The sequence below is a fragment of the Delphinapterus leucas genome, chromosome 19 (assembly GCF_059928025.1).
Source record: "Delphinapterus leucas isolate spDelLeu-1000000601 "Yukka" chromosome 19, BTC_Dleu_Yukka2, whole genome shotgun sequence".
Lineage (NCBI taxonomy): Eukaryota > Metazoa > Chordata > Mammalia > Artiodactyla > Monodontidae > Delphinapterus > Delphinapterus leucas.
In genome coordinates this window covers 53,477,105-53,503,165 of record NC_143147.1, presented here as the reverse complement: position 1 = coordinate 53,503,165, position 26,061 = coordinate 53,477,105, and the positions used below count along the sequence as shown (strand labels likewise).

The 26,061-nt window shown below is 39.3% G+C and overlaps 1 protein-coding gene across 4 annotated transcripts in view; it reads right to left on the bottom strand.

The window, feature by feature from the left end:
- Window positions 1–26,061, bottom strand: part of LOC111170872 (leucine-rich repeat-containing protein 37A3-like) — a 44,929-nt gene that overhangs the window by 13,635 nt on the left and 5,233 nt on the right. For 2 of the 4 annotated variants that reach the window (XM_089901356.1, XM_089901355.1), the window contains exons 1-7: window positions 20,138–22,710; window positions 19,519–19,593; window positions 10,529–10,647; window positions 6,698–8,508; window positions 6,170–6,274; window positions 1,491–1,540; window positions 60–114 (exon numbers count right to left, since the gene is read on the bottom strand). In XM_089901356.1, coding sequence (XP_089757482.1) covers window positions 60–114; window positions 1,491–1,540; window positions 6,170–6,274; window positions 6,698–8,508; window positions 10,529–10,647; window positions 19,519–19,593; window positions 20,138–20,259 — 2,337 coding nt within the window. In that variant the 5' untranslated portion in view covers window positions 20,260–22,710. Of the gene's footprint in view, window positions 1–59; window positions 115–1,490; window positions 1,541–6,038; window positions 6,275–6,697; window positions 8,509–10,528; window positions 10,648–19,518; window positions 19,594–20,137; window positions 22,711–25,980 lie in introns of those variants that run through there. The other 2 variants (XM_089901357.1, XM_089901358.1) reach the window with 2 other exon arrangements.

The window sequence follows — 26,061 nt, the reverse complement described above, 5'->3', positions numbered from 1 at the left end:
TTAATTCTGCACCTCCCCTGCTTTCTCTGGCCACAGTACTTTACCCTCCTCAAATTTACCTGACTCTCACTTTCCCCTGAGCTTCTCTTACGCCGCAGAAATCGAAAAAAGCCCCTTGGAGGAAAACACACACAGTTAGTGTTACATGTCATTTTTCACCTCTCTCACAATGTGTTATCTCTGGTCTTATTAGGACTAAATGGGTACCTCAGTCCATAATCACAATGAGCAAAATCACCACAGACCCGGGATCTTGAAATTCATTCCATGCATGCTGGCCTTCCAGAAGTTCTCTGTGTCTGTCCAAAATGGACCCCCAGTGTCTCCGGGGAGACCACTGCATGTGGCTTAGCATGGAGTATAGGCAAGATTTTCAGCCCCGTTCACCTTTCCTGGCCCTTGGCCAAGTGCCCTCGTGCGGTGAAAACACTGCACAACGGCGCTGGGCAGAAACACGTTACTCTCTAGACGCGCTTCACACCAGTCCGCTTCGGACTTAGTCGCACATGCAGCATTTGCTGGGGGTGTGGGTGTGGGGAGAAGGTGCTTTTATTTTCCTGGCTGCTCTATACTATAAGTTGAATCACACCAAGTAAACACGTGAACCCAACAAGCAAAGTTATCTATAGCTCTCTGACTTTCACACTGCAGGGTGTCACTGAGGGGTCAGTGAATTGTGGAATCAGTTTAAAGGCCATGACCAGCAGGGAAGCACAAAATACTCTTTTTGGATACAAACAGAATAGAAAAAAATCAGGGTGCACAATAAGTGTGTTTCAGAAACTACTTATGTCCATATAGTATGTGTCTACTGAATTGTGACATAAAACCTAGCTCACAGCCCAAGCACAGTGTGATCGGTAGAGAAGACCTCAGTGGAAAGGGACCATCTTCTTTTTCATAATCACTAGCAGTATGACCATGGGGCAAGATATTTTCCCTTTCTCTTTCTCCATTTCCTTATTATAAAAGGAAGAGACAAACTACTGTCTAAAGTTTCTCCCGGTTAAAATTCTATGAGGTTTGGATAAAGGGAATAGAGAGTAGGGGCCTGAAAAGCAGTAGGATGAGACGGGAAGTTTTCTTGCCACCTTACAGAAGGGACTCACACGTTCTACCTTTCGTCAGCTTTGAGTGAGGCCAGCCCCTAAATCCCCAACCATGTGGCCCTCCCGACCCCAGAGCCTCCTAGAAGGCCTCTGGTCTGGCCTGATGCCTAGGAACCAGGCATCAGGCCAGCAGGAACAGGTACAACCAAAACCCCTCCCCGTCCACGCTCTTTCCTTAAAGGACTAGTGAAAGCAGATGAATCTGTGCCAGTCCTGTTCTAACTCAGCTTGGGCTGGGGAGCTAATTCTGCTGATAGATAAATTAGGGTAAACCATTAGGGTAATTAAACATTCTTCCTGACTTTGGTGAGGAAATGGAAACAGATGAGTTCTAAGTTCTCCTCTAGTTGTAAAATTCTGCTTTCAAAGACCAATATTTACCTTCTGCTTCTTCTTTTATCCTCCTCATTTGCAATTCTATGAGAATAAATCTGTTTTGAAAGAAAACATGATCATGATTAGCCATTACAACTATTTCCAAATCCTTATTCATTCCTTTTTACTTTAAATCTTATCTACCCAGTGAGATGATAACTCTTTTAAGGAAAGGAATTCTACCCTGTTTAATAATCCTTTGACTCTTCCACAGTACCTAACTTAGGGTCTTGCATGCAGCCGGCGATATATTTTATTGACTGTTTTAGATAACATTCAACAGATAATTCCTAATAAAAACTCTTAGAAGTAGGAAAAGAAAATAAAAGTATCTGGCAGAAACCTAAGCATTGTTTTAAAGTCAAGAACAAGAGTAGGATGCCCAATAATTACTGCTACTATTAATCATTGTGGAGGAGGTCTTAATCAGTACGATAAGAAAAACGAAGTATTGGAAACGAAGTATTGGAAAGCAAGAAACAAACGTATTTGCATATGAAACGAGGGACCTAAAAAGACCAAAAGAATCAACAGAAATTTTATTGGAAGTAACATGAGTAAGATGGCTCCATACAAAATCAAGAGATCAACATATAAGCCTCAATAGCTTTCCCATATAACACAAATAACTAACTAAAAAGCAGAAGAAACATCCCACTTACTATATCCATAAAAATGCATAAAGTACCTAGGAATAAACTTAACCACAAATTTGTAAGACCTATGTGATGAAAATATTAAAACTTTTCAGAAGGACATGAAGAAGTACTTACATGGCATGAGATACCATCCTCCTAGAATGTTGTAAAGAGGTCAATTCTCCTCAAATGAAACTACAAATTCAATGCAATCCACTTACAGCCAAAATAATTTTTAAATAAAACCTGGCCAGCTGACATTTGGGAGAGAATATATGTAAGAATAGTTATGAAATGTATGCAAAAGAAGGTCAAAGAGTAGGACCTTGCCCTACCAGATATAAAATATGTTATAGAGGAAATGGAATTAAGCAGTGTCATATTGGTACTGGTACAGGACAAGATAACTGGATCACAGAATAGAGTCCAGATGAAGAGAGTATATTAGACCAGGGAAGAAAGAATAAACCATCCAGTGAAAGATGTGAAGAGAATGAGATCTTCATGTAGGGGGAAAAAGTTACATCCCCTACCTCAACCACACTAAAAAACAAATACAACAAATTCTAGACAGATTATAAAAGTACTTGAAGAAAATATTAGAGATGATTTTTTTTTTTTCGGTACGCGCGCCTCTTACTGTTGTGGCCTCTCCCATTGCAGAGCACAGGCTCCGGACGCCCAGGCTCAGGGGCCATGGCTCACGGGCCCAGCCGCTCCTCGGCATGTGGGATCCTCGGGGCACAAACCCGCGTCCCCTGCAGCGGCAGGCGGACTCTCAACAAGTGCGCCACCAGGGAAGCCCTAGAGATAATTTTTACGTCATGAGGTGACAGAGGCCTGGCTAACAAAACCCACCCCACATGAGCCATGAGGAGAGGACAGGCAGATATGGTGGCAGACTGTCAACACACCTCCTACTCTTCACAGCCCTTGCCCCACTTTCCCCTGGACTGTTTCTGTTTGTCTTCTTCTTGTTGACTCATGAAACTCTTGGGAGTTCCCTGGTGGTCCAGTGGTTAGGGCTTGGCTCTTTCACTGCTGTGGCCCGAGGTTCAATCCCTGGTCAGGGAACTAAGATCCCGCAAGCTGCACAGCATGGCCAAATCTCGCCACCCCCAAACAAACAAACAAAAAACAACTCTTCATAGTAAAGAAATACTGGCTTTCAGTGAATTTCAGGGTTTCGAATCTTTCCAGTGTTTTTGTCTCCAAGGAGACACGACAAAAGAGTGGAGTAGGGAGCACAAGCTTTGCAGTCGGGTGAAACTGGCTTCTGCTTTTGGTTTGGCCACTGGGCCCTCACACTGATCTCCTTCACCTATGAAGGAGGGATAGTAATATCATCCTCACAGGACTGTGGGCATTAAATCAGACAATATATGGAAAACTCTTCATCTTACGCTTGGCATGAATCAGTGCTAAGCTGGTGTCACAGACAAGATGGTGGAATGTATCAAAGGCTCTGCTTGTGGCATCAGGCTCTGAAGGCTCTTTTGCACCAAAAGATTATAAAAATATTGCTTTTACTTTTTTCTAATACCTTTATGTGGTCTTTTTCACATTTATGGAAATACGTTTATTTAAGATGAAAAATGGGGATCTGCTATTATTGACCCCCCAAAGAGTTAGGCAGCTATTCTATCACCATTTATTCATTTTCTTCCACTGATTGGAATATTGAAACATGACATTTCAAAAGTCTTAACAACACATGGGTCTATTGCTGGACTCTATGCTACTTCAAATAAATATTCGGCTGCATTATTCCTCACTGTGGAATTGACATAATGCCTCATCTCTCTTCCGTTGAACACCATTATTGTCTACCATAGGAAGAACACTGCATGGCCCCTGTCCTCAAAAAGCTTATCACATAAGTGGGGAGAGGAAATAACGGTTAGGACTCCTCGCTTTCACTGCCGAGGGTACAGGTTCAATTCCTACTTGGGGAACGAAGATCCCGCAGGCCAAAACAAAACAAATGTAAGGTTAAACTACCTAGACGTTAAAAACAATAAAAAGGGGACTTTCCAGAAATTCTAAAAAAGCAAAAGGCCATATGCCACCTGGAGATGTAGAGGGTACAGTCTGGGCAATGGCCAATGAATAGCAAGCTGACCCCCTGCCAGTCCCCAGCCTCCTGGCTCAGAAATCATACTCTTCCTCACCAAGAGAGAATTCACGTCTTCCTGTTGTGGTGGTCGCACTTTATCAATATCACAGGATTGATCAAAAATCAGAATGCCAAATTATTACTTGACAATGAGAAATACATCTCTTCTACACACAGGGCATCCATGTCTACACAATGAGAGAATTACCTTCTGTGGAGACAGGCCTCCGTGGCACACTAAAGCACAATCACACAATCGAAGGCTACTTGGTGAGGACAGAATTAGAAAAGGAATCAGCTGAATCCAGAATTTAATGGGAAGGCCTGAGGTAGCTGGATTCGTCCATCTCCTCAACAGGCACAGCCTGGCTAGGGGGCCTGACTCTTCAGTTATGCTGCCTAAGGTGCCATCTCTACTCTTGGGCAATGTGAGGATGGGCACTGCCCATGTTGGTCTCTCCTCACCTTTTCTATGCTTTCACTACTGACCAACCCTCCTGCAGATAGACACATTTCTCGTTAGAAGTTAGTACATCATGTCAGGTTGTATTCAAGTCTGATAGGCCCGCAAGCCATTGGTCCTTACGCACCTCTGCTCAGCTCCATGATGTGCTAACTTTGGTGTTTCTGTCTTGGGGGGCTGCCTTTTAAAAAACTGCTTACCACTTTTGTGAGTTCTGAGGGGAGGGACCGCTTTGCTATGGCCCCTAAGAAATGGTGACAAACCTCACAGGACTAGGATCAGGAGGGCTGCAGTATTCAGGGAAGGCTTTACGAAGAAAGATATCTGAACTTGAGTTGGCTTTTCAGAGATTCATAGGACTTCCACAGGCAAAGCAAAATAAAGGAATTTTAGATGGGCAAAGGCACAGACAAAAGTAGGAATGGGTATGGTGTAACGAGCGTATAGTGAGGAGCTGCTTTGGCTGGAATGGAGGGAGGCCATTACAAGAGAAAAGGAAAATAAAGTAGGTTGGATTCGTAAGGCAGAATCAAGATTGTCAGCTTATTAAAACCACTCTTTTCATGTTAGCAACTGCCTGTGGGGAAAAGTAATAAACCATTGTGTAACTGAACAAAAGGTAAACAGGCTACCTCCAGGAATAGGCTACTATAAATATGACATACTTTAGGGTAGCCTGCTGCAGGATTTTACTTGCAGTGGTTTAATGGAACCTATCTACACAATTCCTAATACACCGGAGAAGAAAGATGCTAAGTAAACCTAAGGAATTGAAAAGATCACACTTTTGTCATCTAGGCATGTCCTTTTACCTCTCCCAGGGTGACTGATAGCTCCATGACTTTGGAGATCGTATATCTCCCATCATTTCAGCCAACAAAGGAAAGAAATCAAAAGTAGAATGAGAGTGACTGGTGAGTACATCAAATCAGCGTCGGTTTTTGAGTTGAAGGAATTTTACTATCATGTCAACTCTGGCCTTCCTATAAACTTAATTTGTCAAAATAGTCCAATGGCTTGTTATCATGGATCCAATTCCATAGAGATTTCCTGGGAGTGGAGTTCCTTTAAAAATCCTGTGGGGACTTCCCTGGTGGCGCAGTGATTAAGAATCCGCCTGCCAGTGCAGGGGACACGGGTTCGATCCTTGGTCTGGGAAGGTCCCACATGCTGCGGAGCAACTAAGTCTGTGCGCCACAACTCCTGAGCCTACGCACCAAGAGCCCGTACTCCACAACAAGAGAAGCCACCTCAGTGAGAAGCCCATGCACCGCAATGAAGCCCCAACGCGGCCCAAAAAAAAAACACCAAAAACACACAAAAAATCCTAGGAATATACTTTTCAGTAAAAGAACAAAGTGTATGTCAGTCCTTATGACTAAAGAGAAGAATCAAGTACTAGTAGGTGGAAAGGTGGATTTGATTCTCAGTTTGTGGGTTCTGAATCTGAATTAATTATTTTCCTTACCTCAATGAGACAGAGAATTGTAACCCAAATCGTCACTACTACAGATATGGATATTGCCAAGATGAGTCTGTTGTTATAGCCATATGCTGGAACTTCTTTTGTGAGCTAAAAAAATAAATAACAACTTTTTAAAAACAAGGAGATAGAAGGGATGAAAATTTACTATTCTTAAAGCTATTCTAAACGCTAGCTAACTATTCTTAAACTACTATAAAACCCAATACTTTCAGGCGAGTTGCTTCTATAAGAACACACCAAATTTAACGTTCTTAATCTTATCATTAGCATTTTCTTCTAAAATTTATTTACCTACACCTTATTTATCTTGTGTTATGCCTTTTCTCATCTTTCCTAGGAAGAGTGGCACACTGAATAAATGAGCAAAGTGGGAGATCACTGTCTTAGCCCGTTTCATGGCTGAAGATAAGATACAGACTAGGAGCCCGTGGCATTCCTGCTTGGGCACATTAATGGCGTGTCCTAAACTGAGTAAAAGTCCAGGTCCCATGTGTCAGGGGTTATCCTCACCTCACTTGACTCCTGCCCTTTCTGCTCACTCTGGGCTTCTGTGCGCTCACTGATATAGTTGTCAGCTTTCCACTGGTCCGTATCCCACTCCGCTTTGGACACATTTGCTTCTTGCTGCTTGCTGAGAAGCTTCATCAGGAGGCCTGTTCTAGAGATGAGGTTGGCACAGGCCAGCTGCACGTGGGTCTCTGAGCAGTTCATTTTTAAAGTCTGGATAACATGAGAAATGAGCCTTCGCACGTCATTGTTGGGGATGAGGGACCGTAGCTGCTGGTTTAGCTGAGTTTCAACTTGATCACCCGGGGATGTGAGCCCTGGGAAAGCGAAGCCTGCGGCCTTAGAGGATAATTCAGTGCCCGTGTTGTGGTCCTCCCATCGTGTTTGGTTGGTGTGTTGAACAGTCGGCATACTGCTGTCTGCAGCAACAGTAGAATGTGCAGGGGACACGCTCCTATGGGTAGTGTTTCCAGGGCCGGTTCCTCCTGGCAGAGTGGAGCTTCCTGTAGAAATAATTTCTTCAGAAACATTGTGTGCAGTATTGTTTTCTGAAGTAGTGTTTTCTGTAGAAGGGTCTGAAAGAGAAAATAATTCTGGAAAAGGCTTTTCCTGAGAAGTCACTTCTCCTGAAGATGAAAGAGCCTCTCGTGGAGGGGAATTTATGAGACTCCTCAGTACAGAGAACGGAGGGCTTACAAGCGTCATTCTATTGAGTGAACTTTTCTTTCTGAACTTTCGACTCCTTTTGCCTTTGGGTTTTCTGTGGACCCGATGAGACCTAATTTTATGGAAGATGTATTTTTTTCCAGTATGTGAGATTAGTTCGAAGTCCTTAATATTTCTAATTCTAGCCTTCGCATCCTCTAAAACATGAATAGTGTTGGATGAGTCTTTTGATCTGCTTTTAACGTCAGATGGGGATTTTGGAGGGATGGAGGCAGAAGGCCTGCCCTTGAAGTACTGTTTCCGGGAAGAGGAGCCTGCTGCCTTGTGTTCTTTTATGAATGAAGACTCTGCATTGGAGGACTTTCCCACCAGCTTCCTGGGCCTCTGCACCATGAGAAGCTGTTTCAGCTTTCTTGGGGATGGCCTCCTGAGCCTTCTTTCTTCGGCAGTGTTCGCCTCTGATGGCTGGGCATTCTGTTTCCCCCTGACGCTCCCATCTCCCACTGCTTTGAGGTGCATTTTCTGTACGCCCCTTGGGCCCTTGAGGACCCTGTCCACTCTCGGCAGCCTTTCCTCTGTACTCTCAGTGTTTGCTAGGCTGTCTTTCTGTGGTTGGGCAGTTTGCAATTTCTTTTGAAAGATGTAGCGTTTAAACGTGGCACTTGAAATGTTGGAACGCGTACGCGTGGCAGGTTTTTCTTCCTTTCTAACCTCATCAATTTTTTCTTGAGTTTCTGCAGCTAACAAATTTTCCGCAAAATGGAGTTTCCTCAATTTGTTTTTATTAGTTGAAGTGTTGGGTACAGGTGTAACAGAAGGGCTCCTTGAACTGTTTTTCAAAAGGCCCTGCGGCATATCTCCATCTTTTGTATTCGAAAACAGAAGCTGAATGAATGGTAATAATGTTGCTTCCACATCTCCGAGATTTCCCTCTGAGGTATAAGGCAGTATGTCATTTAGTGTACTGATAATATCACTTTTATTCTTAAAGTCCAGCTGCTCATTCATGAAGCCTGACAAGCTGACAGCACTTTTATCTGACGACGCCCTCTCTGACTCAACAGTCAGTTCGGTGCTGTTGTTCTTTTTCCGGGCTTGTAACACCTTCATCAACGATCCTTCTGCATTCCGTATAGATGTTTCTTCATCTGTCAAAAAAGAAGGGACTGTTTTGATCATTGAACACTGATGGGACAGCTTTTTGTCAGTCCACAGCCAAATAAATTAGGAATCAGTCAAAGTTTGAGTGCCACTGAGGAGTAAAAGGAACCCACACTTAAGCCTATGACTGGCAACAACAAAATGTGAAAAAGATATCTCTTGAAAAAGTGGCTATCTACTCAGAAAATTCTGTAGCGTGAAATATAGTAACTATGTTCAGCATTACTCCACTGGCTCCCAGGGGCCAGTACTCAAGGAAAGGCAAGGCTGGAAGACAAATATTCCCCTACTCAGCTGGACTCTCTGCAGATCTACTGTGACTCCTCACATTCATATACCCCATCCTGTCCTGCCTCAGGGGCAGAGGAGGGTGAGGCTTCCTCTCTCCACCCCCTCAGTGTGCTTGTGTTCTTGCTGCTATCACAGATGTCCACGACAACAACCGCCGCTAACAGGTCGTCATCTGTACATGTCCTTCTCCACCCACCCACCGAGTCCTTTGCTCAGTCCCTGCTTCCATATATCCCAGCGCCCATAACACAAGGATCTATACAGAAAAAACACTATGCCCACCCTGGCTCTTTGCTAAAATTTGGGCAGGGATCTGGGGTATAAATTAAGAGATTTGCCAGATTATATGCCAATGTGGAATGTTCAACAAATCAATGGAATAATACTTGAGGTCTTCAACTGCAGAAGGGAACAAGCAACTTCTGTCAGGTGGCTCCTTTGCTTTCATTTCATTTTACTTCTAATATTTCCAGCTTTACTTGGGGAACCATCCAAAGCTTCTGACTGTGTGAAGGTAATGTGTACCATTGTGTAGCTGGGCTTCTCTTTCAAAAGGATTAAAAGTAGTTTTGGTGAGGGTCAAAGGAGGAGGGGAGGGTCATGAGAAAGGAGGAGCATGGGCTTGCAGAGAGCCCCAAACTGGGGACAGGAGATCGGGGCACTAGGGTCATAGCACTTAACACCTCTGATCTTGTTTTTTCTCACCTGTAAAAGGAGATTAAAAATGCCTTTTCTGCCCACATCTGGGGGAGAAGGGAGTAATATAATTAGTAAAACAGTTGTCTAGGGGAGTTCCCTGGTGGTCTGGTGGTTAGGACCCGGCACTTTCCCTGCTGTGGCCCAGGTTCAATCCCTGGTTTGGGAACTAAGATCACACAAGCTGTGTGGCACGGCCAGGAAAAAAAAAAACCATGTTGAAAAATCAGCAATATTGTCTTTATATAAGGTGCAAAGTGTTATTTGTATGATGTGCTCTAGATCACTGAAAGAGACTCGCATTCAAGCTACCTGGGCATGAAAATACATTTTGGAAGCCATCAAGTTAGTGCCAATAAATCTAATATATAGAAAAATAGTTGAAACCCCCTGAGTGTTTTGTGGATAGAAAAGCTTGAGATTCAGAGCAAGCTCAGAGCTAGACAGTCTAAGAATAAACTAGCTCTCCCATCCATTAGAAGGGCTAGGTAGCAGCTTCTGGTTATGGAACCAGAAAATCTCAGGCTCCAAATAGGACATAAAACAGCATCACTTGTACTCTTTATAAAATTGCAGAAACACACAAAATAAACAAAAATATATTTACACCTCTCCTATGAGACAAAGAGTACCTGAGACTTAATGTATATAAAATCAGTTTACAAAATGTGATGCGCTATATGAATAAGTTCTCATTTGCAGAGAGCACAGTATACGATATGTGGTCATTAATGTGAATTCCCTTCCCCCTTCCATCCCTTTCTCTTGTTCCTTTATGTATGCGGATCAGTTACATTATTAAGCTAACAATGTACCTGAGCTATTATTAGCTTAATAATGTAACCAAGAATCTGATTTTTAGCAAGGGGGTAGCTCTTAGAAACTTAGGGATCTGGAACTCTGAATGAATGAATTAAAACAATGCAATTACACCACTAATTTTAAAATTTATCATCATTGATTAAAAATAAACATTAAAAAATTAAATTAAAAATGTATTACCCCACAATTGAGACTCACCACAAGGTGTCACGTCTGTCAGGCATTCACTGTCACAACGCAGCTTGACTGTCTTACAGGCAACCTCAATAGTATTTTTAAATTGGCAGAGGCAGCAGCCCATACGGCTAGGTAAGATCCTATAAATGGAAACATTGGTCATTAAATGTGTGATAAAAGAGTTACTTGAGTAGGTAGAAGGGGTAGACCAAGGCCCCCACAGACCAGTGCAAAAAGGAGTTCTTGGGGCTCATGGGCTGGAGAACAGGATAGGGGCCGGTTGGCCAATTGCTGCTCTTGACTGTTGTAAATAAATATACAGAAGGAGAGAAGGAGAGAGGTGCCCAACAGAAGGATTAGGATGGCAGTAGGTATGGTATGTCTAGAAAAAAGGGAATAGGGATTAGAATTGGGTGATATTGATCTGTAATTTGATTCAGAAACATCTCCTTCCAACCCAAAAGCCTTTGGGTTGAGAGTACACAGGAAGAAGGCAGACTTTTAAGAAGAGTCTGAATAAGACCTCACCTTCTGGAGTCCCTTTCTCAGTTCCTATATGTCAGTAGTAAGATATTAGAAGTTATTTTAGGAATAAAAAAGCATCATTTGGTTAAACAATAACAGAGATCGCATTGGCCAAATCTAGACAAATGGAACATTCCAAAGAATAACATGATCATTATAATAAGGTATAACATAGTTAATTTAGAAAAAGCACAAGAGCTCATAATGATACTCAAAATGAAAAGTGGGGGAGCTCTTCTTTATAGAATAATGTCAGCTAATAAATGCAAAAGGAATGATAGATCAGGAAAGTGTCATTTTACAACTATCAATGTAATAATCGATTCAGACAAGGATTATCATTGATGCACAGATGGGTGAAGAGTTGTTTGAAAGTAGGGTCTCCACTGATCCCAAAGCATGGCACCTCATATTATTTATCAATTACCAAGGGGAAAAATAACTTCACAATGGAGAGATATGGAAGATACCACCTTAATCAAGTGATCAGACTTAGCACTGGGCCACCTGAAGTGATGAAGTATGAAGAATACATCACCGATATAGTATTCTTCCCCAAAATGTTTACCTTGAATCAAATGAGGAAACAGGCAAATCCAGATTGTGGGACAATTTACAAGACAACTGGCTTAGACTCTTCAAAAATGCCAATGTCATAAAAGACCAAAAAAAAAAATAGTAGGGAAATATTCTAGATTAAAGGAAACAAAGATATGACATGCAATGACTAATCTTTAATTGGACCCTGTATCAAAATAAAACAGACTTAAAGAATGTTATTGGCTACTGTCCAAGATGAAGTAACAAGGACCAATTTAACCTCCCATGTGAAACAATGAAAGCATCAGGCAGAACATATGAAACAACAGTTTTCAAGAAACTGGACCTCAGGCAATACAGTTCAGTGATCCCCAGGAGATGGAAAATGAATGAAGTGATACCTGTAATAGCCCTAACTTACTTCTCTGAGAGAGTTTCCAGGTCATGGTACGGGGAAGAGAAGTCCAGGCCGAGCCTGGTGTACGCCCTGACTGAGGAAATGGAGCTGAGAGTCTGGGAAAACCAAGGTAACTAGAGTTCACAAAGCAGAGTATCAGAGAGAAAAGAAGTGCACAGACAAAGAACTCTGGGGATATGCAGAGGGATCTCTTGAGAATTCAACACAGTATTGGTCAGTACATTTGTGTGAGGAATTACTTGATGCCAGGAAAAGAACCACAAGAAAGGATTAATAATAAGAATAACTGGATATCACACAGGGTTGTAGGAATAGTACCTCTTCCTACAAGTCAGACTGGAAAACCTCATGATACTCAGAAAGGACTTGTCTCAGTAGTTGCAAATAATGAGCTCCAGAGTAAAGGCTACTTGGACTCCTACCCAACGAATCTTAACAGCTAGACGTAAAAGAATAAAACTGTTCTGAGTAACTTAATTTCACACAAAACAAAGCCCAAGCATTTTACAGAATATAAATATATATAGCACACAATAAACTAAACTCACAACATCTGTTATCATATGAAAAATGGCCAAGCATGCAAAGAAGTAGGAAAATATGACCCATACTGAGGAGAAAAGGCAACCAATCAAAACTAACCCATAGTCTATGCAGATGTTAGAATTGGTAGAAAAGAACATTTAAAAAGGTGTTATACATGGGGCTCTCCTGAGCCTGCGCATCCGGAGTCTGTGGTCCGCCACAAGAAAGACCAAAACAGTGAGCAGCCCGCGTACCACACACACACAAAAAAAGTTATTATACATGAAGAAAAGTTATTAGAACTGTATTTCAGTTGTTAAGAAACCCAGACTAAACACTGAAAATGTTAAGTAGAGGCATGGAAAATGTAAAACAGACCCAAATTGAGCTTCTAGAGATTAAAAACAATGTCTAAATGAAAAAGACATTGAATGAGGTTAATGGCAGATTAGACACTGCAGAAGAAAGGGTCAGTGAACATTAAGGCATAGTAATAGAAACTATCCAAAATGAAACAAAACGTGTAACAAAACAAAACAACAACAAAAATGAATAGAGCATCAGCAAATTGTGCCACAACGTCAAGTGGTCTAATACATGTGTACTCAGAGTCCATGAAGCAGTGGAGAAATACAAAAATTTGAAGAAATAATACCCCAAATTTTTCTACATTGGTAAACACTATAAACACACAAAGTCAAGAAGATCAATGAACTTTAAGCATAAGAAACATGGACAAAACGACACCAAGGCACAAAAAATAATCAAATTGCTCAAAACCAGCAATAAAGAGAAAAATTTAAAAGCAGCCAGAGGAAAAACCTATACACTACATACAGAGGAACAAAGATAACAATGACAGCAGAATTCTTGTTGGAAACAATGTAAACGAGAACTCAGTGGAATAACGTCTTTAAAGTAGTGAATTGAATTGTATCAAGCTAGAATTCTATACCCACATCTGTCAAAACAAAAGCAAAATAAAGACTATCTCAGACATACAAAAGCTGAAAGAATTCATTACTAGTAGACTTTCACTATAAGAAATGTTAAAAGAAGTATTTTTAAGCAGAAGTAAAATGACACCAGATTGGAATATGGATCTACACAAAAGATTAAGAATACTGGAATTGGGACTTCCCTGGTGGTGCAGTGATTAAGAATCTGCCTGCCAGTGCAGGGGACACGGGTTCAATCCCTGGTCAGGGAAGATCCCACATGCCGCAGAACAACTAAGCCCGTACGCCACAACTACTGAGCCTGCACTCTAGAGCCTGTGTGCCACAACTACTGAAGCCCACGCACCTAGAGACTGTGCTCTGCAACAAGAGAAGCCATCCAATGAGAAGCCGGTGCACCACAACGAAGGGTAGCCCCTGCTCGCCGCAACTACAGAAAGCCCAGGCAAAGCAAAAAAGACCCAACGCAGCAAAAAAATAACTTAAAAAAATACTTTAAAAAAATTTTTAAAGGATTTTAGTCAATCAATACATGTCTCTGACCAGAATGGAATTAAATTAGAAATTAAAAATGCTGAAAAAGCTCCAAATATTTGGAAACTAAACAACACACTTCTGAGTAACTTTGTGGTCAAAGAAGAAATCAAAAGGGAAATCAAAAACTATTTGGAACTCACTGAAACTGAAAACATATTATGTCAACATGTGGGATATGCTAATGCTGTACTCAGCTTCCTCAACTTCCACCTTAAACTGGAAAAACAAGAGCAAATTAATCACAGAGTAAGAGAAGAACACAATAAAGGTCAAAGTAGAAATAAATAAACTGCAAAATAGAAAAGTACTATAGATATTAAAAGGATAATAAGAGAATATTATAGAATACTTTATACCAATAAATTCAATATGAAATGGACAAATTCCTTGAAAGACATACACTAGTAAAGTTTATTCAAGAATAAAGATATTAAAGAAATTGGATATGCAGTTTAAAACCTTCCAACAAAGAAAGCTTCAAGTCCAGGTGGCTTAACTGATAAATTCTACTGAACATTTAAGGAATAAAATAATGCCAATTCTACACAAACTCTACCAGAAAGTTGAAGACAAGGGAATACTTCCCAACTTATTTATAAGGCCAACTTTCACTATACCAAGATTAGACAATGACATTACAAGAAAACTATAGACCAATATCTCTCATGAACTCAGAGGCAAAAATTCTTAACAAAATTTTAGCATATCAAATCCAATAATATATAAAAAGATGATACATCATGACCAAGTGGGGTTTATCTCAAGAATGAAAGGCTGCTTTAATATCTGAAAATCAACTTACCCAACTTAGTACACTAAAAAAGAAAAATCAGGACATCTCTGGTGGGGCAGTGGTTAAGAATCCACCTGCCGGTGCAGGGGACACGGGTTTGAACCCTGGTCTGGGAAGATCCCACATGCCATGGAGCAACTAAGCCTTTGCACCACAGCTACTGAGCCTGCGCTCTAGAGCCCGTGACCCACAACTACTGAGCCCATGTGCCACAACTAGTGAAGCCCGTGCACCTAGAGCCCGTGCTCTGCAACAAGAGAAGCCACGGCAATGAGAAGCCTGCATACTGCAACGAAGAGTAGTCCCTGCTCGCCACAACTAGAGAAAGCCTGTGTGCCGCAAAGAAGACCCAATGCAGCCAAAAATAAGTAAACAAATTAAGAAAAGAAAAGAAGGGAAAAATCACATAGTCATTGCAATAGGTGCAGGAAAAGAATGAAAGAACCTAACATCCATTCCACATTAAAGAACAGCCCTCATTAGACTAGGAATGGAAGGAGACTTCCTCAACTTGATAAATGACTTCTACAAAATACCTAACATCATATTTAATGGCGAAGGACAAAGTACTTTCTCTCCAGGATCAGGACAAAGGCAAGGATGTCTGCTCTCATTACTTCTATTTGACATTGCACTGAAGGTTCTAGCCAGTGCAATAGGGCAACAAAAAGAAAAGAGATATTCAGAATGGAAACGAAGAAGTAAATCTATCTTCATTTGCAGATAACATGATTATGTAGAAAACCTGATAGAATCCACAAAAATACTACTGGAACTAATAAATGAGTTTATCAAGTTTGCAGGGTACACGATCAACATACAAAAAGATTAATTTGTATCAACAATCAGAGATCAAAGTTTTAAAATACTACTTATAATAGAATCAAGCAGATAAAATACTTAGAATAAATCTGACAAAAGATGTAAAAGACTTGCACACTGAAAACTGTAAAATATTGCTGGGAGAAATTAAGGAAGACCTAAATAAATGGAGAGATATAAAGTATTCATGGATCAGAAGATTCAATATTGTTGAGCCATCAATTCTCCCCAAATCGATTTATAGATCAAAATCCCAGTAGGCTTTTCTATAGAAATTGACAAGCTAATTCTAAAATTCACATGGAAATAAAATTTAGAATAACTAAAACAACTTTGAAAAAGAACAAAGTTGAAGAACTAACAGTAACTGATTTCAAGGCTTATGAAGCTACACCTTCAAGACACTGTGATAGTAGTGTAAACATAGAGAAAAAGATCAAAGGAACAGAATAGAAAGTTCTGAGGAAGAGAGATGTGGAGAACTGACTTTCAGGTTCAAAAGTATTTAAGTGGAGAAACGATAGTCTTTTCAACAAATGATGCTGGAAAAATTGAATATCCAGGTGAAAAAGAAAATAAAAATGAACTTCCATCCAAACCATATACAGAAATGAACTCAAATTGGTTCAAAGATCTAAATGTAAAACATAAAACTATAAAACTTCTAGAACAAAACAGGTGAGGGCTTCCCTGGTGGCGCAGTGGTTTAGAGTCGGCCTACCGATGCAGGGGACACGGGTTCGTGCCCCGGTCCGGGAAGATCTCACATGCCGCAGAGCGGCTGGGCCCGTGAGCCATGGCCGCTGAGCCTGCGTGTCCGGAGCCTGTGCTCCGCGGCGGGAAAGGCCACAACAGTGAGAGGCCGGCGTACCGGAAAAAAAAAAAAAAAAAAAACTGGTGAAAAATTTTATGACCCTGAGTTAGGCAAGATTTCTTAGATACAACACCAAAAGCATAATCCATAAAAGAATAAAATAGATAAATTAGACACCATCAAAATTAAGAATTTCTGCCCTGCAAAAGACACTCCTGAGAGAATGAAAAGATGAGTCACAGAATGGGAGAAAATACTTAGCAACTTACATATTGGATAAAGGACTAATTTCCAGAATATATAAAGAACTCTCAAAACTCGAGAAAAATACAGATAAAAGATTCAAAGATATACAGATGGAAAATAAGCATATGAAAAGATGTTTGACATGATTAATCATTAGGGATTCTACAGTGAGATACAACTACACACCTATTAAACTATGTAAAATTAAAAATACTGAGCATACCAAATGTTGGCTGCAATGTGAAGAAAATGCAGCTCTCATACACTGCTGGTAGAGACGTAAAATGATCTATAGCCCTCTATGGAAAATAGGTATTCTTTAAAAACTTAAACATACACTTACCAATGATCCAACCATTCTACTTGCAGTTATGTACCCAAGAGAAATGGAAGTATACATCCATACAAAGACTTGTACACAAATATTCATAGCAACTTTATCTGTAATAGACAAAGACTGAAACAACTCAAATGTCCATCAATGGTGAATAGATAAATGGTGGTACATCCATATAATGGAATACTATTCAGCAATAAACAGAAATGGATTACTGATATATGCAACAATATGGATGAAGATTAAAATAATCATGCTGAGCTAGAAGCCAGTTAGAAAAAAGTATACCCTGTATGATTCCATTTACACAAAATTCTAGAAAATGCAGACAGAAAGCAGATCCATTGTTGCATGGCAACTGGGAAGGGCAAGGAACGATGGGAAGGAAGAATTACAAAGAGACATTAAGAAACTTTCTGAGGTGATGGACATTTTGATTTTGGTGATGTCTTCATGGTGTGTAAGTATGTGTGTGTGTGAACACAGATTATTGTATGTCAGTTATACCTCAAAAAGCTGTTAAAAGAAATGATATTATATGAGAGAGACAATTGGGGAAATTTGAATAGCAAAGCTTTATTAAGTAATATTATTGTGTAGGAATTTAATTTATTTAGTACTCTGTGTGAACAGTATTGCCGTTACATAGGGAAATAATTTTTAATATCCAGAGAGGAGGGCATCTAGCTGACAAGACAGGGATCGCAATTGTGGCAGATGCCGTGGGAGGCTGAGGAAGATGAGGCTAGAGCAGTGACCAATGTGTGACGGCATGGTGAAGACAGTCATTGGTCAGCTGACCTGACAAAGACGGTTGGAACAGACTGCTAAATGCAGGGCCCTTTCCGCATACTAATCTCATGCAATCCCCTCAACTAGCCTTGGCATAGCAGAAAGTTTCTATTAGCTTCCCATATTGTAAGGGGGATGGCACAATTTAAGGTGCAGTAAGTTGTGTAATAAACTGTCACAAGAGGGTCCTACAGAAATAGTTTTTTAAACTGCAAAAAAAAATGAAACTTGACCCTTGCCTCACAACATATGTGAAAATTAACACAAAATGAATCATAGACCTAAATGTAACTATACAACTTCTGGAAGAAAACACAGGAGAAAATCTTTGTCATTATGGGTTAGACAATAGGGTCTCAGAGAAAGATTTCTTAGATAAGACACAAAAAAGCACAAACCATCGAAGAAAAATTGCTAAGGGACTTCCCTGGTGGTTAAGACTCCGAGTTCTCAATGCAGGGGGCCCGGGTTCGATCCCTGGCCAGGGAACTAGATCCCACATGCATGCCGCAACTAAGAGTTTGTATGCCACGACTAAGAAGACCATGAGCCACAACTAATGAGCCCATCTGCCGCAACTAAGACCCAGCACAACCAAATAAATTAAATAAATATGAAAAAAAATAAAAATTGCTAAATTAAGAGTTCATCAAAAATTTAACACTTCTAGTCTTCAGAGACACTTTAATATTATGAAGATAAGTCACAATCTGGGAGAAGATATTTACTAAACACATTTGAGAGAAAGGACTTTTTCCATTGCTTTTTATATAAAGCACTCCTAAATCTCAATAACAATATCCAATTAAAAATGGATTTGAACAGACACTTCATTTAAAAATATATTTGCACACGAATAGACACTCAACATCATCAGCTATTACAGAAACGCAAAATGTGGCAAAAACCACGAGATGCAACTACACACCTACTAGAAAGGCTAAACTTTTTTTTTTTTTTTTAAATATAAGAATCAGGTGAAGATGTGGAGCAACCGCAACTCTCATAGACTGCCCGTGGGGAAGCAAACTGGCACAGGCACTTTAGAAAACAGTTGAGCAGTTTCTTAAAAAGTTAAATATGCACTTAGCATATGATGAAGCTACCCCAAAGAAATGAAAACATATGCTCGCACAAAACATATGTTCAGACACACATGTGACTGTTTTCAGAGGCTTTGTTCATAATAGCCAAACAACGAGAAAAAACTCAACGTTCATCAAACGATGAATGCGTAAACAAACTGTGTATCCAGTCAACTAGAATACTGCTCAGCAATAAAAAGGAATGAACTACTGACAGGGGCAACAAAACAGATGAATCTCCAAAGAGACTGGCTAAGTGAAAGAAGCCAAAAATAGAAAGCTACATACCACATGATTTCATTTATAAAATATTCTGGAAAAGGCAACATTATACGACAAAAATCAGATTGGTGGTTGCCAGGGACTGATAGAGAGAGGAGGATGGATTGACTACAGAGGGACATGAGCGGTCTTTTGGGAGTGCAGAAGTTTTCTTTACCTCAAATGTGGTGGCGGCTACAGAACTATACGTTTGTCAAAACACATCACACTGTATATTTCAAAATAGTGAATTTTGTTAAATGAAAATTATACATAAATAAACCTGACTTAAGAAAATAATAAAACAAACCTAAAAAAACAATTGCGTGAAAATAAATATATGAAAAAACAACTTACAGTTTTTCCAATTCAAGGGTCATCATGAAGATGCTTTCAATTGTTGTAAGTGACACTTGTGTTGTTCCCATATCTCTGAAGGAGAAGCCCAAACATGCGTGATAGAAAACCCAAAGACAAAAGTTCTAAACTTAAAAAGATACTTAATATGTGATTACTTCAATGCTGCCTTCTTACTTGCCATAGATGATAATCCAAAACAGCTCTTATTGAAGAAATTTAAATTTGCATCATCAAATGAATGACCTTGGTGCTGAACAGCACAATCATTTTCTATTATCCTAACTTCTCATTTTCAATTGCATCTACCTCTTTTGATCACTCTTTAAAAAAAAATAATGTACCCCTTATTCCTTTTTTCTTTCTGGGATCAGTAATATTCCTACATGCATCTACATGTTCCATATCTATCTGTGTTCTTCAACACTGTTTCCATGCTCTGCTGGCTGTCTTATCCGTATATATCTTTTCTTAATCCTTTTCTTTGCCAATAACTCTTATTTTCAATAACCCAGTTAAAGTCTAAATTATGACTTTTTAGCCAAAGTACTCAATCTTTGACGAAAGTAAAAAGGAGCAGAAATTATCTCATGAGCCATGAAACTGTTGCAATACTTACAAATATTTTAATGCTGGCAATTTAAAAAGATGAGAATCTTCAACTGTTGTCAAAGGATTACGATTGAGAATTCTGAAAAATGGAATGGAATTAAAATTATCTGCATTTTCAATTACTTCCATGAAAACTTATATTCATTTTTTTTTGGTATGGAACTGGAAGGTTAAAAAAAAATCATTTTCTGTCTTTACCTATAAATCACCCTCAGAATCTGTAAAACACTCTTTCACTGGGAACTGCCCAGGTCTCTAGATGATAAAGTGGAGAAGTGAAAGAAAGAAACAAACAATAAAATAGAAAAAAAGTGGGTAGCAAAGAAAAAATATGGCAAAGAACTTTTTAGGTTAAAAACCCTCGAAGTGACTATGCTGGTAGGAAGCCCTTGCTCTGTAAAAAAGTACTATTTCTAGTGTCCTCCATAATTCAAGGTGTTTTTCTTTCATCTCTACAAATTTTTTAAAATTTCTTGATTTAAACTACCCAGCTAAAGACAAAAATAGGGCTAATTCCTTGATTCTGGAGCCAAAGAAGAGATAAATCCAAGAGGAACTGGTGAAAGCCATACTCCCATCACATAGTCCCATGCGTATTCTTGTATTATAGCCTTTGTTACTGTGTATGTAATCAACTGTTTACTTGTCACTCTCGTAGACTGTCAGCAACTTGAGAGCAGAGGCCACACTTTATTGTCATTATTATTCCTGTGACTGACATAGTGCCTAATATTTACTAGGTATTTAATAAACGTTTGCTGAATAAATAACATTTTGTTTATATATCAATAAAATAAACAAATTAATTTTGGGGAACAAAATTTTATTCCAAAATCCTGGAATAGATTTTCTTCTTAGTTTTTTCTTTCTTTCTTTCTTTCTTTCTTTTTTTTTTTTCTTAGTTCTTTAAAACAAATAAGGGGGAAAAAAAACCAAAAGAAACAGGAAGAAAGAAAAGAATATCTGACTTTAGGTTAACTCTACTCAAGAATTATTAGCATATTTTTGCAGAATATTATAAAGATAATTATCAAAACTAATATCTTTTAGGTTGCCAGGCATCTGTGATCAGCATGTAACATTTAATCCTCACAGTAACCTTATGTGATATATATATTACACCATTGTACAAATGAGGAAACTGAGGCACAGAGAAGTTACATAACTTGTCATAAGTCATCAAGCTAGTAAGAAGCCGAGCTAGAATTTGAACTTAGTTCTGACTCTAAAGCCTGTGTTTAACCTGAATGAAAAGAAAAGGGGGGGGGGGTGTTTAAAACATCTGTTACTTTAACCTTAATTTGCAGAGCACTAAATATAGAAATACCTTTTCAAACTTCATTTACCCATCTGGGAAAGCCTCTATGAGAATTATATTTTCTCTTTTTATTTATTTATTTATTTCTCTTTTTATTTATTTTTTCCTTAATCATCTCTCACGATAAATATTTAATTAGCATATGGACATTGAGACTTTATAGATTTTTTTAAAAATTGCAGGAAAATCAGTAAAAATGATGGAGGAAGGACATCTGAAAATTCATCCCTCCATAGAAGCAAAAATAACAATAACAAAAACAACAAAACTGGCAAAAATGGTCAGAATCAACTTCTGAACTCTGGAAGTTTAACCAACATACTGGCAGCAAATTGGGGAGCAATTTATTCAAGGAAAACAAATTAATTTCTGTAAGAAAAATGAGATCTGTGTTGCTTTAACTTGTCCTTGAACTTTGCTCTCCATGCCAGTGGTAGCCTTGCAAAACAGCCCACATCCCTGGTACCAGAAGGAGCAGCATGGACTGGGAGGTCCTTCAAAGCCTCATTCCCAAAGAACTGTCATTGTTTTACATGTCTGGTGGTCCCCTGGGAGACCTCACTTGAAAGGCTTGCCATTGAGCTGACTCAGAGCTGTCTAGTGAGAAAAGACTCTCCTCAGGTGGCATTTCTGGAAAACATTCTCAAGCAAATATTTTAACATGGCGGTTGCATGAGGCAATGGATAAGAGCTGGGGGCAAAAAACAGCCCAACCGAAAAGCTTAAAAAGAAAAGCTGAGGAATGAGATGTCCACAGAGACTTTGAAATGTTCCAATGTATTCCTGGGAAACTGGAAGACCACAAGACATATTCCTGGGAATCTAGGAAAATAACCGTTAGCATTAATAAATGAGTTCAGCAAGGTTGTAGGATATAACATCAATATTATTTCTACACACCAGCAATGAGTAATCCAAAAATGAAATTAAGAAAACAATTCCACGTGTAACAGCATCAAAGCAAATATAATACTTATGGAAAAATTTAACCAAGTAAGTGCAAAATTCACACTGAAAAGTACAAAATTGTTGAAAGAAATTGAAGAAGATATAAATATAAAGACAGGCTGGATTCATGGACTGGAAGATAATCTTATTAAAATTTCAGTACTTCCCAAATCGACCTATGGTTCCATTGCAATTCCTATCAAAATCCCAGCTGACTTCTTTCCAGAAATTGCCAAGCTAATTCTAAAATTCATATAGCAATTTAAGGAAACAGAATAAACCAAAACAGTGTTGGTAAAGTACAAAGTGGGAGGACTCACACATCCTGGTTTCAAAACTCAGTTCAAAGCTGCTGCAATCACAGTGTGGTACTGGAATAAGAACAGACATGTAAATCAATGGAACAGAACTGACAGTATAGAAATAAACCCTCCTATTTATGGTCTATTGATTTTCAACAAGGGTGCCAAAACAATTCAATGTGGAAAGAACAGTCTTTTCAAATGATGCTGGGACAACTGTACATCCACACACAAAATAATGAAGCTGGACTCCTACACTTCACACCGTATATGAAAATTAACTCCAAATGGATCAGATATCCAAATGTAAGAGCTAAGGCTATAAAACTAGAAGAAAACACAGGAGTAAATCTTTATGACCTTGCATTAGACAACAGTTTCTTAGATATGACACCAGAAGCACAAACAAACAAAGGAAAAATAGATGAGTTGGATTTTATAAAAATTAAAAAGTTTGTGCTTCCAAGGACACTATCAAGAAAGTGAGAAAACATATAGCATGGGAGAAAATACTACAGGTGGGAAGAATAAGATGCAGTTGGGAGAAGAAAAGTATACTAGTTGCTAGGTGTGACAATCTCAAAATTTTGAAGTATTACAAATAAAACAGCCACCCTGAATCACCCCAAAGGGCAGACCCAAGTTATTTTTGTTTTTAGCGTTTATGCCTTTGTAAATCTGAGAAGCAGCCAGGATTCTAGTACATAGCAAAAAGTGATGACAGCACACTGAAGTGTGTAAGCTTTTGTGTGTATATAGCTATCTAGAGGAAACAGTGCTAGCTGAATGGGGAAGCATTAGGGCGGCTCTGTGACCGCAGCTCAATTTGCCTTCATAGTGTGGCCTCACCTCCCTCATTGATATTCTCAACAATGGGGTAAATAATTCAATAGGGATAAGGCTTTGATTTTCCTCTTATTCTCTCTTAGTGCTTATGTTCTTGGTACAATATTGATGTACCACAGACAAGCCAGCTCCTAAAATCATGGAGCTTGTATTGTTAGAACCAATGAAGTGACTAAAAGAATTTTTAAAAATAAGCCATCAGTCTGCACCTGCATAGGTGAATGAAGGAGAAATACTTTAAAGTCAGAAAAAAAAGTATACTTAACATTTAGGATCATCAACCACTGCTGGTTTTCCATAATATATTTCATTCCTGATTTTATCTGAAAGAGATATGATTACTACCACCATTCAAAGAGTGGTACTTTATTAATTAATAAGCTCTTGGCTCATCTTTGAGGTAGATTTCGGATTTAAAATAGACTACCACACTGCTAACTACTTCACCTTATGCTTGTCAATAACATCGAGGCTTCATTCAAGAAACCTACTGGCTTATAATTACCTGAAACCCAGTGATGAATCAAGGTTTTGTGGGGCCTGAACCTCATCTACTTTGGGAAATCATATCTAATAAAAACATGCAAAGTTATGAATACAAAAATCGCCAGGACCCCTCTCAAGACCTTGCAAGGGAGCTATGCAAGTGAGGAGCCCTGAAGCCTAAGCTTCATTGAATTCATGATAAATCCACCTCAGCTGGGGCCCTTTTCCGAACTTATTTAATGCAGGCAACTTATAAACACCCCAGTAATATGTCATTATAGGGTAGTAAAATGACCTAACTCGAGGGTGGCATCTTCCCTTGGTGGCTTCCCTTTGGAAAGAGATGCAATAAAGTTTATAGCTCACCATGGCAAATGTTTCCTGAAGCAAATTAGCTTTTTCTATTAGAAAGACTTAGCCCCAAACAAAGACTGACTATACTGGGACAGTCTGTTGAGAGTAACTGTGAACGAGTTTCAGGAGTACAGTAATGATTTCTTTCCAACACCAGATAGTTCTGATTCTTTCACTACCTTTTTCTGTCATTTAAGAAGCACACAAATTCCAAAGGAACAAGTTGGTGCCTCTTCCATCACAAATCTTTTCTAACCTACCACCCATTTTCTACTTCATCACCCCCCTCCCTCACCTTGTTACCCTGCTGCATAGATGCTAGAATGGCTCTCATATATGTTTTCCCATCAACATCCATCTTTCTCCTTCCAGGATGAAAGCTTCTTGGGGACAAAGTCCCTGCCCGACGCGTGTTTGTATCCCCAGCAGCTAGTACAGTGCTGACACACGGTGGGCATGGCACTCAGGGAATGTTTTTGAATGAATTCATTAATTTTTCAACTGTGATTTATTTATTTATTTAATTAATTTATTTATTTCCACAATGTATTTTCCTGGGTTGTCTACATAACTATAGTGAAACTCAGATGCTTATAAGGAACTCTTGGTGTTATAGGATGTTTAGGAAAGGTGGTGAGTTTAAGAGGTTGTGTTGACGCTCCTAAAACCTCCTGGTGAAGGGATGTCATGAGCCTGCTCTCCCTTGTGCTGGCAAAAGAAAAACTGACCTTAGTGCTCTCTCCCCAAGACAGGCATCAGCAAACTAACAAGGGAAAGGAAGGAGGCCACTAAAGATAGGCATCTGCAGGAATTGCTAATCCAGCTCCAGACACAGCCACAACACCTTCAATTAACCAAAATGTTTGAGCTGAAGGGGTGTAAAACCCACACTTCTTATTGAAGAGTAGTCAGCAAAGAAAGTATATTGAATTAGGCTACAACAATGTATTTTCCTTATATTTTTCACACTACAGCTGAACACAAACAACGTCTTTTTCCATACCGAAAAGGTTCCTATTGACAACAGATAATTCACTTCAGAGATATATGCTTTTTGAAAAATAATGTTCTGGGTGGCTGGGGAGAGCCCTGTGGTGGGTGTTCAGGAATTCTTTCTGCTTTACCATTAAAAAGAGCTAATAATGGTTGGGGAAGCACCCACACCTGTTGCTCCCTGAAGAATTGGGTGCTAAACTTAGTTCTTTGCAGCTCTGTGTTGCATACATTTTAAGCAGTTAGGAACTTTGCACATGAGCAGGAATCAAAGTTAAATTCAAAAGCGGAACTTCATGGACCATTTGCATAGTGGAGAGGCATCAGTGGGATTCCATGACAGTGTTAATTTGAGCGTTTCTGCTTGGTGCCTTTTATTGCCCGTGCCAAAGATCAGTACTATGGAAAGCAGAGCGTTTCATATATATGAGTTAAACAAGTCTCCTGGCCTCTTTGTACCTTAGTTTCCTCATTTGAAAAAAAAAAATGGCTCTCAAGACATACTTTCCAGAATTCAAACTGGGCTTACACTCAGCTAACCAATAACTGCATGATGTTTTTACACACAGTTTTTTACATGTATTCATCTTCTATTTCACTTACAACGTGTGTAGAAAGTGCATTCCATGCCAGGCCTGAAACGTTCCAAAGCTCAGTTCTGTGAGTGAATTGCAACCAAGATTT